Genomic DNA, 18,292 nt, shown 5'->3' on the forward strand with positions numbered 1-18,292 from the left:
ACATAAGCCTCTTGGGTAGTCTAGATACATAATTGGTAGTGATCTTTAAATTCACCATTATGAATTGTTTCTTTTGCTTAAAAAAAAAAAGTTGGTAAATTCTAATTTAAAAAATAACCAAACCTAGATAAGATCATTCATTTCTTAAAAGATGACTTAGTCATTTTTCCTAACATTTTAGGCTCTCTTTTATCTCCAAATAAACATTTTTTGATATTCATTTCTATGCCTTTGGTTTATTTAAAAATTTTCCCTGCTTTTATAAGTAATACTTAAACATTAAGAGTGATCAAATCTAGGTGGTACTACATCTGAATTTTTAATTTTAGTATTCATATCTTTCTTTACGTTTTAATTGTTTCATTACAAAAAATACAAGAAAATTAAAGTATTGCATGCTTATTATAGAAAAGTTTGGAAATATAGGAATATACTTAAGTAGAATAATAAAATACTCTTTCCTTTTTTCAAGTCTCATTATAAAGCAGACTGGAAGAAAACTCTTGCTAAGGGCTATGATTTGGGACCAGATGCCATTCCAATTGTAGCTGCAAAAAGTTCAAGGAATATTGCTAGTGATGTAAGTATAATTTGAAAGTAGAAAACTTCTCTATATTTTTAAAATCTTTACATGGTATGTGAGGCTATATGAGCTGTATTAGGAAATAAATTAAAAATTATAAAAATATTTCCTAATATCCTAAGTACCAATGATTTTTTTTATATTACTTTAAAATCTTTAGAAATTCAATACAGTTAGTACAAATAAGAAAATTCTTTGTTTTAAACTGTGAAATAGTTGGAATTGTCATTGGTGTCATTGTTATGAACTTGGAAACTGCTTTTTATTTGGATTTTTTCAAGAAAAAAAGCCTTGGCATACTAAAATGTCACTAAATCAAAAAAAGCCTCCAAGTTTTTAAAAGAATACAATTTTTCAATATAATTTTCACAAAGAAAAAATCCAGTAAAATAGGAAAACCAGGAAGAATTATAGATTAAATGACAGGATTTTAGTTACTTACCTACTTAATTACTTTTTATAAATTAAGTTATATTTTCATATGAATTGATATAATACCTTGATAGAGTAAGAACGCATTCATTTGGACTCCAGTAAACTAATTTGTATAAGAGCTTTGCTGAAATTTATTCAGGATTATGCAAGTACTTTACAAAGTAATACAAATTATTTGGAAATAGATCATAAATATACACTAAGTCCTTAATAAACTTTTCAGGAACTTTTGAGAATATTCAAAGAATCTATTTATGAATAATCTAGATGTAAACCACAAATTATCCCATTCTTAATTATCCCCAGAGCAGATCTCAAGACCCTCCATTAGAAATTTTTTACCAGTTGTTTATTTAAAAATACTAAAAAATTTAGATGTTACCTGGATTCAGATTGAATTTGGCTATTGCTTAATCTGTTATATAAATTCAATCTGACACTGAAGCATTTCCTATAATTGACCCTATCAAACTTCTGTCTGTCCTTCTTTTTCATATAGTTCAAGTATAAGGAGGCTTATGAGAAAGCCAAAGGCAGGCAGATTGGATTTCTCAGTCTTCAGGATGATCCTAAACTGGTCCATTACATGAATGTGGCCAAAATACAGTCCGATCGTGAGTACAAAAAGGGCTATGAAGCCAGCAAGACCAGGTATCACACACCCTTGGACATGTTCAGTGTGACAGCGGCCAAGAGATCTCAGGAGGTCGTTACCAACACCAACTACAAACAACCCTTCCACAGCTACACTCTGCTGCCTGATGCCTTGAATGTGGAGCATTCCAGGAATGCAATGCAGATCCAAAGTGATGTATGTAATGGCCAACAGATTACTGGCATAGAATTAGTTATGCATTTTTAGCTGGTAGGAGGGAAGAACAAGAAATTGGCAGTTTCATTTACTTCATCTTAAACCTGGCTGGACTCACTATAATTAGAGATCCTCTCCAGAATTTGGAGTTTTAGAATTTCACTCATTTGAACTATATATAGCTTTAATTTTTTTTTTTTTTGGTTAGTGTGTGTGTGTGTGTGTGTGTGTGTGTGTGTGTTAGACAGTACATGATGTATCCTGTGAAAAACCAAGAGGCTGAAATGAGTGCAATGTAATATCTTTTCCTGTGTAAAATTCTTTTACCTTTTCCTCCAAGAAAGTTAAGTTTTATAAAGGAATTATTGGGTCAGGTTTTCCTGTTCAAAACCACCATGAATGCAATCACTTTTATTTATTTTTTTTTTAAGATTTTATGTTTAAGTAATCTCTGCACCCAATGTGAGGCTCAAACTCACAATCCTGAGATAGTCACATGACCTACCAACTGAGCCAGCCAGGAGCCCCTGAAAGCAATCACTTTTAAAATTCTTTTTTTCCCAAAAGATGGTAGGGCATAAAAAGCAGGCAATTCTCTTCTCCCTCCTTTTTTTTTTTTCTCTTTGATAATGAGTAAGTCATCTAGCCAAAGAAACCCAAGCTCTGACTCTCTCTGAAATGAAAATTTCCTTTTTCATTGTAAAGAATCTATACAAATCTGACTTCACCAACTGGATGAAAGGGATCGGCTGGATCCCCATAGAGTCACTGGAGGTGGAGAAAGCAAAGAAAGCCGGAGAGATCCTTAGTGAGAAGAAGTATCGCCAGCACCCTGAGAAGTTGAAGTTCACCTATGCCATGGACACAGTGGAACAAGCACTTAACAAAAGTAACAAACTGAATATGGATAAGGTAAGAACTCGCCTGCTGGTCTCAGCCCGTGAACCCTTGAACCCTGGAGGTGCCGCTATAATCGTCATCAGCATTTTTATCTTTATGACAGTCGTGGTGGTGGTGGTAGTCGTGGTGGGAGGGGGCATTCTATAATGTTCATCACGTCTAGAGAGCTCCCACATACACTGACCCTCAGACTGGCTGTCCACACCACGCTGAGGGTGTGACAGAACTGCAAAACTCCATGTAGTGTGAGGTTGGGGCAAGATAGCATGTGTTGTCTTTGTGGAAGAGGGTTCCCTAGTTGGATGGTTTTAGCCCTCATTGTGTGTTCAGTCTCATCAGCCTGTCTTCTTGCTATGCCATCCATTTGCCAATATCAGATTTCATCTCTTCTATCGTGGAGAAACCTCTTTCTGTTGATAGCACTATTGCAAACTTGTCCTGCTGTACAGTCATGTGTCTGTCCTCCTTGTTGCAGAGGCTCTACACTGAAAAATGGAACAAAGACAAGACCACCATTCACGTCATGCCCGATACTCCAGACATTTTACTTTCCAGAATGAACCAAATCACCATGAGTGATGTAAGTAGATTAACAGCAATAAAGTGGGAGAGAAGGTTCGAGGAAACTAATATTTATGGAATGTCTCTTTTATATGCCAACCACGTCAAAATCAGGATTCCCATTCTAACCCAAATAACAAGTTGCTGGTGTTATTCTATTTCATTATTTAGAAACTATACAAAGCTGGCTGGGAAGAGGAAAAGAAGAAAGGATATGACCTGAGGCCTGATGCCATCCCAATAAAGGCTGCAAAAGCCTGTAGAGACATTGCCAGTGATGTAAGTGCTTCCACTGGGCCTTCTGTAGGCTGAGCGAATGAAAAGCAAATGAGCCAAGTTCGTGTGTGTGTGTGTGTGTGTGTGTGTATTCAAGGGCTGCAGTCAACCCTACCCAGTGTCAGTGGGACCCTCATCCGTGGAACACACAAGACATTTTTCTTCACCCAGTCCAAGGACCCTCTAATCGTTTGTTCATTATTTGATGTAAAAAGTGACTAGGTCTTATTAAAATAAGTTGCTTTTAGAGAGTCAAATCATTTATAGGCAATTCTGAGCAAATATCAGATGCAGTCTACACATTTTACCCAAGAGACCCTTGATTAGGCTCTTTCCTGAATTAAAGATGCACCATGAGGAATTGTGCCTGTAGCCTATTCTGATGAGACAGCTGAGTGGGAAAAGCTGCTTTCTAAAGCACCCTGAAACAACTTATTCATGCATCTCTTTCATTAACTCTGAGATCATTTTCTTTCCATGGACTCAAGTCTGGCAAGAAATCTGAAGTAAAAAGATTTTGCTCCCTGCCCCTGCAAGCTCTAAAACCATACACCTTTGACAAAGCTAATGGCATCTAATGAATTATATTTTGCTCTCTTTCCTTCACTAACTTCATCACCATCCTTCCTTTCCCATCCACAGTACAAATACAAGCAAGCCTATGAACAGGCCAAAGGGAAACACATTGGCTTCCGGAACCTAGAGGACGACCCCAAGTTGGTGCACTTCATGCAAGTGGCCAAGATGCAGTCAGACCGGGAATACAAGAAGGCATATGAGAAATCGAAGACCTCCTTCCACACCCCAGTGGACATGCTGAGCGTGGTGTCAGCCAAGAAGTCTCAGGAAGTGGCCACCAATGCCAACTACAGAAATGTGATCCATTCCTACAACATGCTTCCCGACGCCATGGGCTTTGAATTGGCCAAAAATATGATGCAGATTCAAAGTGATGTACGTGACAGCCACATCAGTTGCAGAACACTGACTGTAGTTAATAAGCAAATCATGAATGACCCTTAGTGAGGACATTTTGAAAATCCTGAAAGAAATTCCAGTGTAATTTCCCACCAAGTTATTTATTTTTTACCTTAGATGGAATTTCTTTCTTTTAACAAAAGGGGATACATTCTAGAAACCAAAGTCTTATTTTCTACCATTATTGCTGTGAGGATTGGTGGATACTGGATTCAGCTAGGGCAAATGAAAATTTGTTTCAGAGAACATGTTGAAGGAAACATGTCAAGCAAAGAGAGTCTGAAGCCAAAACGGCTCCTGGTAAATGAGTAAGAGGAAGGTCAGGAAGTCCAGTCACTTGCTATCTCCTGCCATCACTCCTAACCAGCTTCCACTTCTTCCAACTCTGCAATCGCCTGCATTACTTGCAGATGGAACATTGAGGAGGTGGAAGCTATTGGAAGAAATATGAGGAAGGCACAGAGTAGAGCCAAGAATTCAGCTATACAGGCCATTTATTTGGTGGCTGAGAGAAAGGAATTTAAATTACGAGCCAAAGGCAGGTAATGCCAAGCCTGTGTTTCTCTTTAGGAATGTAAGAGCTGAGCTCCTAATTGCTAGGCAGGTACATAGTGCCCATATAAAAGCCACTGAGTTAGAGTTGTAGAGGAAAATAGCAGAATTGAGGGAGGAAAAAGCAAAATTTGTACAGAGTACCAGTGAGGTTTCTGACATACCCAAGGGAATTGTAACAATGGTGGGTGATCAAAGCTTACAATGAAAGAAAGAACCAGAGTCCCGGTGAGTCATCTGTCAACCAAGAGAACTTGGGAATTTTTCTAAGAAAGTTAGGCCAACACCCAGTGCTCATCAGATCACGTGCAACTAATGAATCATTGAACACTACATTAAAAACTAATGATGTACTATATGTTGGCTAATTGAACTTAAATAACAAAACAAAACAATGTATATGGCCCAAATGCACAGGTTAAAAAAACAGAGATTGTCAGAATGGAAAAAAAATAAACCAGCATAGTCACCTTTCTTGAGATAATTGTCACATGATAGCTAATCTAGTTGGTATTTCTTAGCATTTTTTCCTTGTGAAGGCATTGAGGAAAACAAATCACAAAGATATTACTGCTTATTTTTAATTTCTCATGCAAAAAAAATGTAAAAAAATATAATGTTTAGGGACAAAAATAGTTGGAGTTGGATATACTATTGGTTGAAAACCAAAGTGGAACTTAGGGACTGTTGAATACCCACTCATTCTTGGCAGCTTTGGTTTCTTCTGATCCCTGGACTTTTCCTCTTTTGCAGAATCAGTACAAAGCTGACTATGTTGACTTCATGAAGGGCATTGGATGGCTCCCTCTGGGCTCCCTGGAGGCTGAGAAAAACAAGAAAGCCATGGAGATAATCAGTGAAAAGAAGTACCGCCAACACCCAGACACTTTGAAGTATTCCACTTTGATGGACTCAATGAACATGGTTTTGGCCCAGAATAATGCAAAAATTATGAATGAAGTGAGTCTTTCAACAGTGTAATATTTCCTATGCACCAGGAAAAAGCCAGGCCTTCTTACATTTGATCTACAGGTTTTGCTAATAGTTTTAGGACATCACAATTAATATTTATTCAGTTTTGAAAAAGGGACTTGTGGTTAAAAAAAAGATAGAAATTAGTCCTAATTAGTGGCACCCTAAATGTTCAATGAATCACTCTGTCCAACAGACATAAGAAAATAAATATGAATCGTTCCTTTTCATACAAATTTTGGAAAGAAGTCTTGTTTGTCTAAAGTGAGGTTGAGTAGAAGTTCACGACGCTGAATCATCAGATTTTCTGCCTGACAGCTGAGTGTTGCAGCCCACCCTGCTTCCTAGCTGCTTTGATGGAATCGAAGGAGACTCCTAGATCCTGTGGCTATAGAAGCATTCCGAGCCAGGACCTTCTCTGGGCAAATCACGAGAGCAGTTGTTCTCTACAAGTAGTTCCTTGCATCATTAATTATTCCAGCCTTTAGAAAAGCCTTACTGTATTTTAAAATTTATTATCCATGATAGATACCAAGACCCAAAAGCACATCTACCTTGGACTTCTGTTTTTAAATTATAAATAATAAAATAATTGCAGCACCATTGGTTATATTGTATGGATCATAATTTGAAATGCCATTGATTAGCAAAAAAGAAAAAAATTGGACTTTAACATTAAGCAGTTGAAGAAAATGATGGTCCTACTTGCACTAGAGAGAGCTGTATTATGCTAAGTGTCCAAGTAAATCCCTCGGAGTCTTCTGAGAGAGACAACAGATTTGTCAAGATGACCGATATCTTGGACAGGGACTTGCCTAAAAGACAAGGCACAGATCTCAGTGTCCCTTTTAAGATTTAGTATTTAAACTATCACAAGCTCACATTTATTTTTTAGGTGTTAAACCTTTCATTTTTTTCAGTGTAATGATTTATTAATCATTTCAGAATAATGATGCCAAGATAAGAATCATCATCCTCTTATTGCAGAGTTCTGGAAATGATGGCCCAGACCTGCTGTGTATCTTTAGGCAAGGTGCATTGATTCTCTGGGCTATGATTTTCTCAACTCTGCTATAAGAGGATTCAACTGATGATCACCCAGACATCTCTCAGTGTAGCATTTGCTATTTCTATGATTCTCATCTTGGCATCATTTTACTTTCCATCTTCTATCCTCTCCTCTGTCTTGTTTGAATTAGCGCCTTTTCAATTTAAATTTTAAAAATAAGATCTAGCTAATAAATATTGATATTTATGTACAATTATATATATAAATACACACAAAATGAGCATCTTTTAAGATCTTTAAATACTAACTTTCACTTTTTTTTTTTTTAAACTTCCCAGCATCTCTACAAACAAGCATGGGAGGCTGATAAGACCAAAGTCCACATTATGCCCGATATCCCCCAGATTGTCTTGGCAAAGGCAAATGCAATTAATATAAGTGATGTAAGTATAATTCCCCCTAGTTTATTTGAACCAGTATAAACTAATTAATGTCTCTCAATCATAAGAGTGAATGTTTTGAAAATAAGAGTAGGAATCCACAAATGAGAATCTTTCTCCTTCTAATCTTGCTTTGCTAAGAGTTGGAGCAGGCCTGTGGATGGGACTTGGGCCCCAGCAGTTAGGAATTTGAAGGGCAGTTGGATTTCATTTAGGGGCAGGTACTCCTTCTCAAACTGTGAGACTTGGCAGGAAGAGAAGGGCTTGGGGGCCCCAAAAGAGAAAAAGGAAGTGAGAATCCTAGGACCTGGTTCCTGAAGTCTCTCCACCAAGGCTTTGAGATGGTCCTAAAGAAGGGGTCTTGGGAAAAGTTAAGTGGGAAGGGAAGATGAACATTTGGAAGAATTTGGGGCAAGCTCCACAACAAGGAATGTTCAACACTTAGTTTTAGAAAATGCATAAATGCTTTATTTCACTTTCTTTCTCATCCTAATCATGGTTGCTGGGAAATCTCTAATCCTACCAGTGTTTTCTCTTTTCCTTGAATAACACAGGGATTTGTGATTAATAACTTATTTTTGGATTGTAGAATCCACACAATTACATAAATAAAAGTGTCGATTGCAAAATAGTGAAGTTTTCTTTTGATGTAAGAGTATGGTTGTAGTCTTCTCTTGACTTTTAATTGAGAAAAATGTATCAATGAGAATCTACTTGGCTTTCACATTTTTAAAAAGCATATTTACAACCTAATAGAAACCACTAAGTTTTACTTTTTCTGGTGGTTTCTTGAAGATATGCTGGTGGGTAATAGACTTTTTTCAAACACAGTTTTGTTATTTCTAAGAACATTTAGCCATCAAACCACCAATGAAGCATTCTCAAAAATAAAAATGATGCCACAGTGCTAGTTTACTCTTTTCAAATAAACCCAGGCTTTCTTGTTTAGAAGAACATTATTCCCTTGCCTTTCTTTACAGAAACTCTACAAACTTTCTTTGGAAGAATCTAAACAGAAAGGCTATGATCTCAGAACCGATGCGATTCCTATCAAAGCTGCCAAAGCCTCAAGAGATATTGCAAGTGATGTAAGTCTGAAGGAAAGCACTCACCTGACTGGGTTTTTTTCCCCCTAATTTACCAAAATAATAAGGGCTGAATTTTGGAAACGCTCAGTGGAAAAGATATAGGGGGAAAAGTGTGCCTGCTAAGAATGGCCTCTTTCTATTCTGTGCATGCTTTTTAGGTTTGCTCTTTTGTTTTCTCTGGTATTTCTTTAAAAACAAAACAAACAAAAAACCAGAATGCTAAACACATTATGACCACATACCTATGTGCTCCCTGGCTCATGAGATCTAGGTGAATTTTCTTTGAACTCCATCCCCAAGGCTATTGCCTGTAGAAATCCAAAGCCCTTCACCAAGCTTTCTTGGTGAAAGGCTTGGGTTGTTCTTGCTTCCTGCATCTTAGGAAGTCTCCTCGTAGCAGGATGTCTCATTAAATGGTGTGCTGGGGATGCTGATCTTTTGGACTGATGACAGCTGATTGTTAAATGATCAGGAATTTTGCAAGCCAGTAGTTAAATTCTTGGTAGCTTGACACCAGCCATGGTGGGAGTATTTACACCACAGAGATTGACAAACATGACCGATCAGGGCTTTTTCCCTCCAGAGAGCTGGTGTACCAGCTCCCCATTCCCGTAACCTATCACCTGTATGAAACTCAGTTCTTTCATTTGGTTGTTTCTGCAAGAAATCTTTCACAGTGACTATGAGTGATTTGGGGGGTAATGGGAGGAACACATTTCAGCATACTCTTTCCTTAGCCCCCCCCCCAGGGACATTTTCTCTCTCATATTCTATGCCAGTTCATCTTTCCCACCTTCCATCCCTATGCCACTACTGCATTGTCCTGAAATCTCAAAATTCTTTTCCCTCTATTCTGTAGTAATTCAGCTCCCTGAGCCTCCTACCCCCTACCTTGCACACTCAAACTCACAGGAGATAGGCAGAATAAGCAGCTTTCCATGTATCAGGATCCTCCCTCTGTAGAAAGAAGTTGAGTGATAAATAGTAAAATTTCTTCCCCATTATACCAGTATAGAAAGTCTTAAAGGAAAAGGACTCCACAAATATAAAGCTACTCTACAATGATACTGTGTATGTCATAAACTAAGCCTGTTTTCTGCAGTAAAAGACTGCTTGGATGATTTCTTAGGGCACCAGTAAACTTAGAACATTCTGCTTTTTTCCTCTCATTTGCTGTACTGTTACCACCTACTAAAGATCTCTAACCCTGACAGCAGAGTACAACAAGAGAGTACGTGTGGAAGTCAGTGTGGTATATCATCGTTAAGTTCTTGGTTCTAATCCTTAGTGACCTTAGCATGTCACTCACCTCTGGGTCCCAGCTTACTCATCTGTAAAATGGGGGGCAGTAATAATAACTTTGCTCTCTACCTCACAACATATAGTTGTGAGTATCAAGTTAAACAAATGTGAAAAACATGTTTTTTAAACTGTAGGATTCTACACAAGTATCGCTTTATCTGAAATACAGAATATTGATACTAGAATGTTTCTAGTCAAGGGAATTGCTCTAATAAACTAATTTTTTTCACAGTATAAATACAAATACAATTATGAAAAGGAGAGGGGGAAGATGGTTGGTTTCCGCAGCCTTGAGGATGATCCCAAATTAGTCCATTCCATGCAAGTGGCTAAGATGCAATCTGATCGGGAGTACAAGAAAAACTATGAGAATACGAAGACCAGCTACCATACCCCTGCTGACATGCTCAGTGTCACGGCTGCCAAGGATGCCCAAGCCAACATCACCAACACCAACTACAAGCATTTGATTCACAAGTACATCCTCCTTCCAGATGCCATGAGCATTGAGCTGAGCAGGAATATGAATCACATACAGAGTGATGTAAGTCTCTCTTCTTTCTTCTTTCTGGGTGATGGTTGGATTCCTAGCATGGGAATGGAGATCACAGTCTTCTATGCTACACTTTTGTGTCTGAACTGATAAAAGTAAAGTAATTGATAAGGTAAAGTAGAATTTGTTTCTTCTCTTTATAGAATGAATACAAACAGGACTACAATGAGTGGTACAAAGGGCTTGGCTGGAGTCCAGCTGGTTCCCTAGAAGTGGAGAAGGCCAAGAAAGCAACTGGATATGCCAGTGATCAGAAGTACCGCCAGCATCCTAGCAACTTCCAGTTTAAGAAGCTGAGTGACTCCATGGACATGGTTCTTGCCAAACAGAATGCACAAACCATGAACAAGGTAGACAGCCATCCTTCTCTATGGCTGTCCTTCCCTACAGCTCCCAGCAAGGCAGGGCTAGCAGCCTCTGGTTCTTGTTTGGGAAATTTGGTTTGGGTCCACCGCTTCTGGACAGTGACAGACTGTTCCAGAGCATGTCCCTACATCCTTTTCTTCTGCCTCCTATTTTTATTTCCCCTGACCTTCTAAGTTAGAAATCATTTGTTTTTAAAAATTCTTATATATTAAGGACTTCCAATTAATTCTAGAAGATAGAAAATATCCAAAATATTATTTTTTTTAAAAAACCTGAGTTTGTTTTTGGTGTCTTTTCTGAGTCATATACCACTTTAGTTACTAAATTTAATTCAAACTGAGTGCATTCAAATGCTCTGTTACTTTTTTTTTCTCTTCTGTTTGTCCTTCAAATATCAAATGTCTTTTTTCTCCTAACTTCCTAGCACTTATATACCGTTGACTGGAACAAAGATAAAACCAAGATTCATGTGACGCCAGACACTCCAGATATTTTACAAGCCAAGCAGAATCAAACTCTGTATAGTCAGGTAAAGTTATATAAAAATTTGGCTTGAAACTAGTTAAACTTTTTAAATGATGTAATGGTAAATAATTGATGTAAATGCTGAAGCAATAGAAATGAATGACTCAAACTGGCTAGCTAGAGATGCTGCAGAATATGGTGCTTAAAAAGCAAGAGCTTTAGCTGTGACTCTTACGCTCCATGGAGGCAAGCACTGTGCTTGTTTTGTTTATCTTGGTATTCATTGTACTTGGCACAGAGTAGGAAATCAATAGTTAATTGGTGAAAGAAAATATTGCATCAGACAGACCTGGTATGGGTTTTGGTTTTGCCATTTATGAGTTACATAACATCAGGTCTAAGCCTTAGTTTCCTCATCCCTAAAATTGGGACCGTGATAGTGCTTATGGCATTGAATTGTTGGGAGGACCAAATGAGAAATTTCCATGTAAGGCTTTCAACACAGTACCTGGCACATAGTAAGTTCTAGATTACTTTCAATTGTTTATATTTGGTTACCAATTATTTTAACATCTGTGAATAAATAGTGAGCCTAGACTGTACTTAACAGCAGGGAGGAAGGACCTGATACACTTGATGTGCCCAAATTGTGTCTGAACAGAAAAGCTACTCTAGAATTGTACTGTGTCTCTCATAACCGAGCCTATTCTCAGAGCCAGAAAATTGAAGCAAGATCCTGTAATGCTAAGTCAGTGCTCCCTAAAACAGCTTGATTTGGTTTTATCCATATCTTTAGAGATAAGGTAGATGATAGAATCTGGTGTCTACTCTCTGAGTAAACTTTTTTTCAGTATTCCATTGGGGTTTTAATATATACTGAATAATGCTAAATTATATATTTAATTTCCAGAAATTCTATAAACTTGGATGGGAAGAAGCTCTGAAGAAAGGCTATGATCTCCCACTTGATGCAATTTCTGTACAGTTGGCCAAAGCTTCAAGAGACATTGCTAGTGATGTAAGTTTGGCTTGTTTGGCTTTTATGATATATTTTATCTGAATCAGGTATCTTAATGCTGGTAACTATTTTTACAGATAGGCCTTGACTTTCAAAATGTAATGCCATTCCCTTCATCTTCTCCTACCTACCCTCTTCATTTACCGAAAATTCACTTTTCTTTCTTACTGATCCAATATCAAAATAAGAGCTTCCTGGATAGAGATTGTCAGAGGACCTATAAGATCCATTACACTAAGATGCTATGTTTCTAGATATTACGAAGAACAGAGATTTCAATTTTCCCCTGCTTGCCTGAAAATAATTTCCTGTTTTCTATTTGTCTATTTTACACAAATTCAAAGTGCCAGATAATAAATCAACCTCAACAACCTGATGCTGATAAATTTTTATATGCACATATTTCCAAAATTAGATGCCAGCTCTTTTTATTTAACCCATTCTTACATCTACATAATTATAATAAATTAGCTTGGGGATAAAAAAATGCAGGAAGTTTCAGGAATTTAGGTTTAAGGTCCAGAGAGCTTAACTTTCTGTTGGATATCTGGTCCCAAAGTTCATAAAACAGGGATATTTGTTCTCCAAGGCAACTTCTAGTTATGACTGGAAAGGATAGTCAATTTGGTGAATAAACTAGGTTCAATCCCTATTGATTAGCTAAATTTTTACAAATATTTGACTTTGATATTCTGCATATAGATCAACATGTCATTTTGTTAATTCTAAGAATTAACCTCAAAAAATTCAGAGGACTTTGGAATTTCAGAGGGAAGTACTACCTCTTAAAATTTTTAAAAATAAGACAAGGACTTGGGTTGGAGAAAAAGAGTGTCTAAAGACAGCATCTGACAATGAATTCTAAGAATATAAGGGAGGATTTTCTCTAAATAAATTAATTTGTGGCACTCCAGAAACGTGGGAAAATAAGATGATTTATTACTACTCACTCACTGGCTTATAGGTCAATTCCTTATTAAAATGAATCAGCATGCTGAAGAACTTACAGCAATAGTGATGCTTGAATGTTCCCGCAGGAACATTTAATGTTATGTAGTTTCCATGAGGTGGAGATGATTTAGAAATTGAAGAAATAGCATCAGTGATTTCCTAATTATACATTTGATAGTACCTAATTTCTTTCTATGTGAAACCATTAGTTAGAACCTTTTAAAATCTTACCCTAAAATTAACTTTACGTGAACTTTCCCACCATTGTAGAGATTATATCTCCTCTCAGTTTCAATTGGGTTTTTTTTAAGATTGATTTATTTTATTTTATTTTATTTTATTTTTTAAAGATTTTATTTATTTATTTGACAGAGACCGAGACAGCGAGAGCAGGAACACAAGCAGGGGGAGTGGGAGAGGGAGAAGCAGGCTTCCTGCTGAGCCGGGAGCCCGATGTGGGACTCGATCCCCGGACCCTGGGATCATGACCTGAGCCGAAGGCAGTCACTCAACCAACTGAGCCACTCAGGCGCCCAAGATTGATTTATTTTAGAGAGAGTGAATGGGGGGAGGGGCAGAGGGACAGGAAGAGAGAGAAAATCTCAAGCAGAATCCCCACTGAGTGCAGAGCCTGACACGGGGCTCAATCTCACGACCTTGAGATCATAACCTGAGCCAAAATCAAGAGTTGGACTCTTAACCGACTGAGCCACCTAGGCTCTCCTTGAATGGTTTTTATATTCTATAAAATTTAAGGAAATTAGAGATATTTTTGTGAGTACTTAATAAATTAGAATCATAGAATTTAGTTAGACAATGCAAAAGCTCTTTAATCCAGTCTCCCACTCAGTGTCCTGCCTTCTCTCCATCTCCAACAGGTGGTCATATGGTCTGTGAACACTTACATATAAAAGAATTTTTGTGCCTTTCAGGGCAGGTCATTTCCTTGTTGGATCATCTCTAATTGTCATTATATAGTTCCTTATTTTGAACTTGAGTATGTTGTTGATCAACTCTAGGTCTGTGTTCTAGAACATCACAAAGTAGCTTATTTTCTCTTCCACCTGATAGCTCTTCATATTACAAGTTTTTTACTTATTCTCCTTGGTTATTTATTCTCCTTAGTTTTATAAGTCCTTCAGTATTATGAATATTTACAATTCTTTAAAAGTCCTTCACTCTACTTGTGATTTATTCTATTTTTTTCATAACCCCTCTCAAAATAGTGCCCCCAAATTTACTGTTGTTTTCCTGTCACAGGAGGTCAGGACAGAGTAAATGAGCTTCTGACTTGTTTTTATCAGTGTCCCTGCAGAATCTTTAACACTACTTTTATAAGCAGTTTTGTCAGCTTGCCCGTATTCAGCTTATAGTCAACCTAAACTCCTGAGTGTTTATAATATACGTAAGTGTGAAGCTGGGTGTCGAGAGAGTAGAACCTAACTCCATGAAGTGTAATGTATGCTGGGCGTCTAGGGTCAAGTAAATGCTATTATTACTATCATTATTGTTAGTATTACGATTGTCATCCAGTACTAATGCAGTTTTTTCCCAGTTGAATCTAAATATTGGATTTCACTTTTCTTAAATTTATGTAGTTCATTTTGACTTGTTGTGGCAATATGTTGAGATCTTGTGGATTTCTCTTTCTTATCTAACATATTTAGCTATTTGTAGCTATATGTGCAAGAAGATATGGATCCTGAACAGAACAAGTTTATAGGACGTAACCATATGGCAAACCATTAAAAATCCTGCTGCTTAGTAAGTTAATCTATACTATAAGGCTTGTTGATCAAGTCCTGAATCTTTCTTATTCTTTGGCCATTCAGCCCATACTTTCCGATCACTCCCATAAGGCTATCACAAGAGATTTAGCAAATGTTACCCTAAGGTCAGCATATCCAATGTCTAGCACATCATGGTATATATTTTTGTCTCTAGTTAGAATTTTTTATCATAACCTCTCTTGATAACCAACTACATTACGTTTTGTTTTTGGAAGCCTCTATGTAAGTTCTTACATTTCTTACTAAATTAACATGGATATCCCTTTTCTCATTTCAGTTTTGGAAAACAAACATGCAAACAATGCAAATTGAGTTTTTAATTAAACTCAAATTGTTGAGCTTCACTTGATCTCTGTTTATGTTAATAAAAGAATTGATTCCTTTGATTTCAGTTTAAATACAAAGAAGGCTACCGCAAACAACTTGGCCACCATATTGGATTCCGGAGTCTGCAAGATGATCCAAAGCTTGTGCTGTCCATGAATGTAGCCAAAATGCAGAGTGAAAGAGAATACAAGAAGGACTTTGAGACGTGGAAGACCAAGTTCAGCAGCCCAGTGGACATGTTAGGAGTGGTGCTGGCCAAGAAATGCCAGGCCTTAGTCAGTGACATAGACTATAAGAACTGCCTGCACCAGTGGACGTGCCTGCCTGACCAGAATGATGTTATTCAAGCTAAAAAAGTTTATCAACTGCAGAGTGAGGTCAGTTTCTTATTATTACTCACTTATATATTACCGTTTGAGTAGCTGTTTAGTCACAGAGAGACAAAGTAAAAAGAGGAATTATTATTGAATATCTAAAATGCATCTGTTTGTAATGTGTAGAATCACTTGAGTCAAGGGTCCAAATGAGGATGGGGTTTTGATGGAGTGCTTTGTATTGTCACAGAATCTGTATAAGTCTGACCTTGAGTGGCTGAGAGGCATAGGATGGAGTCCCCTGGGTTCTATGGAGGCAGAAAAGAACAAGCGGGCTTCAGAAATCATCAGTGAGAAGAAATACCGTCAGCCTCCAGACAGAAACAAGTTCACCAGCATTCCTGATGCCATGGACATAGTTCTGGCAAAGACAAATGCCAAAAATAGGAGTGATGTGAGTAACTCTTCAGAAATAAATAGAAAAATTATAGTGCCTGATAACTGGGAGGTGCTCAATAGCATTTGCTTAATTAATTAGTAGAATAGCATAGCCTCATATCCTACGGCATAGCACAACACAGCATAGTGTTTAATATTGGTTGCTTCATTTGAATTATCAACTACTCTATACTGGATCATGTAAGATGGGTTAGTATCAGTTTTTATCACCTAAAGCTTTCTTACTTATTTACTTACTTATTTCTCTACCTATTTATCTATCTATCCATCCATCCATCCATCCATCCTGTAAATGAGAAAGCTATTAAACATACTTTTTTTTCTTTGAAACTTGAATGTATTAAAGACCCAGACTTTGTGTTGTTGTTGTTGTTAGGGTAAAGTGTATGAGAGGGCAGGATTTTGAGTACTTTGCACAGGCAAAGTGGAAATGTTATAAAGAGTGTATTTTCTGCCAAGTGATTATAATGTGTTTAGCTTAGCCAAATCAAGACAAGTAGATGATACTATACATACATATGTGTGTGTATGTGGGTATATATATATCCCATCTTCAACTTATTTCCCTCTCTAGCACTGATCTGGCATGTAATGCTAAATATTTATTGAATAGAATGATTGAAAGATAGCAGTGTAGAGTAATTCTATGCAAAGAGAAAGAGTACTCATCATTACTCAGAAGCATAATCCTGAAAATTACAGAAAGTTGAATTATGTGCATTGAGACTCTGGAACTGTTAGGAAAGTTTGAATTGATATATAATAATAATTGTGTGGGTCTTAGAAGGATCTGAATACTTCTGCTATATATTTGACACCTATCATAGATATTAGTTTTACTATAAAGCTCATAACTAACTTAGCAAGCATTTGATAAATTGTAGCTCCTCTCTTCCCAATCAACCTCTCACAGACTTCTTGCAATTTTTATATCCAAAATCTATAATAAATGCTGACCTGTCGGCTTTATTATAAATATTCAAGCTTTCATTTCTTCTTTTTTTGTTGTTTTTATGATGGCAAGTTAAATCCAAGAGGCTGACTAATAAAGCAACAAATTTATGCAAAATAGCTCTGCCTTTTGGAATCCAGGTTTCTTTTCTCTCCATGAAACAGCGCTGTTTACAGAGCTCTGAAATAATAAGGTGGGCAAGAGAAAAACCTTCAATCATGAAATTTATCAACGTTAAAAATGCCTCAGGACAGACCTCTTCAACAGTATGCCCTGGTTTTAGGAATGCTGAGATACATACCCCCTCAGGCCTCAGAAGAAAGCCACTTGGATCCTTGAGCCTGCTGTTTCTCCTTTGAATAATAGACCAATACATCTATCTCGGGATGAACAAATATTAGTATTTTCTGTTTTTCGGGGAGGTGGGGTGAGGTTGTGGTGGAAATGACACATACCATTGAAGAAATGGTCCAACTTAGTGGTTTTCAACCAGGGACAATTTTGTCCCACTGGGGACATTTAGCAACACCTAGAGACCTTTTCAGTTATCACAACTTGAGGGTGGCATGCTACTGGCATCTAGTGGATAGAAGTCAGGGATGCTGCTAAACATTCCAGAAACATACAGGGCAGCATCCCTACAACCAAGGAGTCCTCCAGTATACAATACCAGTAGTGCTGAGGTTGAGAATCTCTGATCTTAATCAGAAAGATTAGTACAGAACCAGGATAAATGTATGTGGAAATTGACAAGCCTTGCTTTGTTTTGGTCCTGAAGATCTTAGCTTCTCTGGGTTATGTGGATTGTAGTAAGCATGTGCAGGAAGGAGAAAAGCACCAACCCCTTTACCCCACACTGAATACCTGAAGGGGAAATTGCCAAGTCCAAGGAACCAGTGAGACTTCTAAAATTTTTTATAATGAAATGATTTCAGGCATACAGAAAAGTTGCAAAATAGTACAAATAATTTAAATATATACAATAAATATATAAATATAATTATGTATGTATATCTATATCTTCATCCCAGTTCCCCAAGTGTTAACATTAGTCACATTTGCTTTTTTTCCCGTTTTTCTTTCATATATGTATGTAAGTTGCTGCATTGATGCCTCTCTATCCCTAAATACTTCAGTGTGCATTTCCTGAAAACAAAACATTTTCTTACAAAACCACAGTGCAATGATCA

General features: G+C 37.2%; 1 protein-coding gene across 17 annotated transcripts in view; it reads left to right on the top strand.

The window, feature by feature from the left end:
- The window catches only part of NEB (nebulin), a 200,570-nt gene that overhangs the window by 59,262 nt on the left and 123,016 nt on the right, over positions 1 to 18,292 (top strand). For all 17 annotated transcript variants that reach the window (XM_035008051.1, XM_035008034.1, XM_035008039.1 and 14 more), the window contains exons 40-54: positions 473 to 580; positions 1,518 to 1,829; positions 2,535 to 2,741; positions 3,205 to 3,309; positions 3,462 to 3,569; positions 4,209 to 4,520; positions 5,850 to 6,056; positions 7,416 to 7,520; positions 8,498 to 8,605; positions 10,140 to 10,451; positions 10,604 to 10,810; positions 11,251 to 11,355; positions 12,202 to 12,309; positions 15,443 to 15,754; positions 15,942 to 16,145. In XM_035008051.1, coding sequence (XP_034863942.1) covers positions 473 to 580; positions 1,518 to 1,829; positions 2,535 to 2,741; positions 3,205 to 3,309; positions 3,462 to 3,569; positions 4,209 to 4,520; positions 5,850 to 6,056; positions 7,416 to 7,520; positions 8,498 to 8,605; positions 10,140 to 10,451; positions 10,604 to 10,810; positions 11,251 to 11,355; positions 12,202 to 12,309; positions 15,443 to 15,754; positions 15,942 to 16,145 — 2,820 coding nt within the window. The remainder of the gene's footprint in view (positions 1 to 472; positions 581 to 1,517; positions 1,830 to 2,534; positions 2,742 to 3,204; positions 3,310 to 3,461; positions 3,570 to 4,208; positions 4,521 to 5,849; positions 6,057 to 7,415; positions 7,521 to 8,497; positions 8,606 to 10,139; positions 10,452 to 10,603; positions 10,811 to 11,250; positions 11,356 to 12,201; positions 12,310 to 15,442; positions 15,755 to 15,941; positions 16,146 to 18,292) is intronic.

Source organism: Mirounga leonina, unplaced genomic scaffold, assembly GCF_011800145.1.
Source record: "Mirounga leonina isolate KUSES-001 unplaced genomic scaffold, KU_Mleo_1.0 Mir_151, whole genome shotgun sequence".
In the NCBI taxonomy this organism is placed as follows: Eukaryota; Metazoa; Chordata; class Mammalia; order Carnivora; family Phocidae; genus Mirounga; species Mirounga leonina.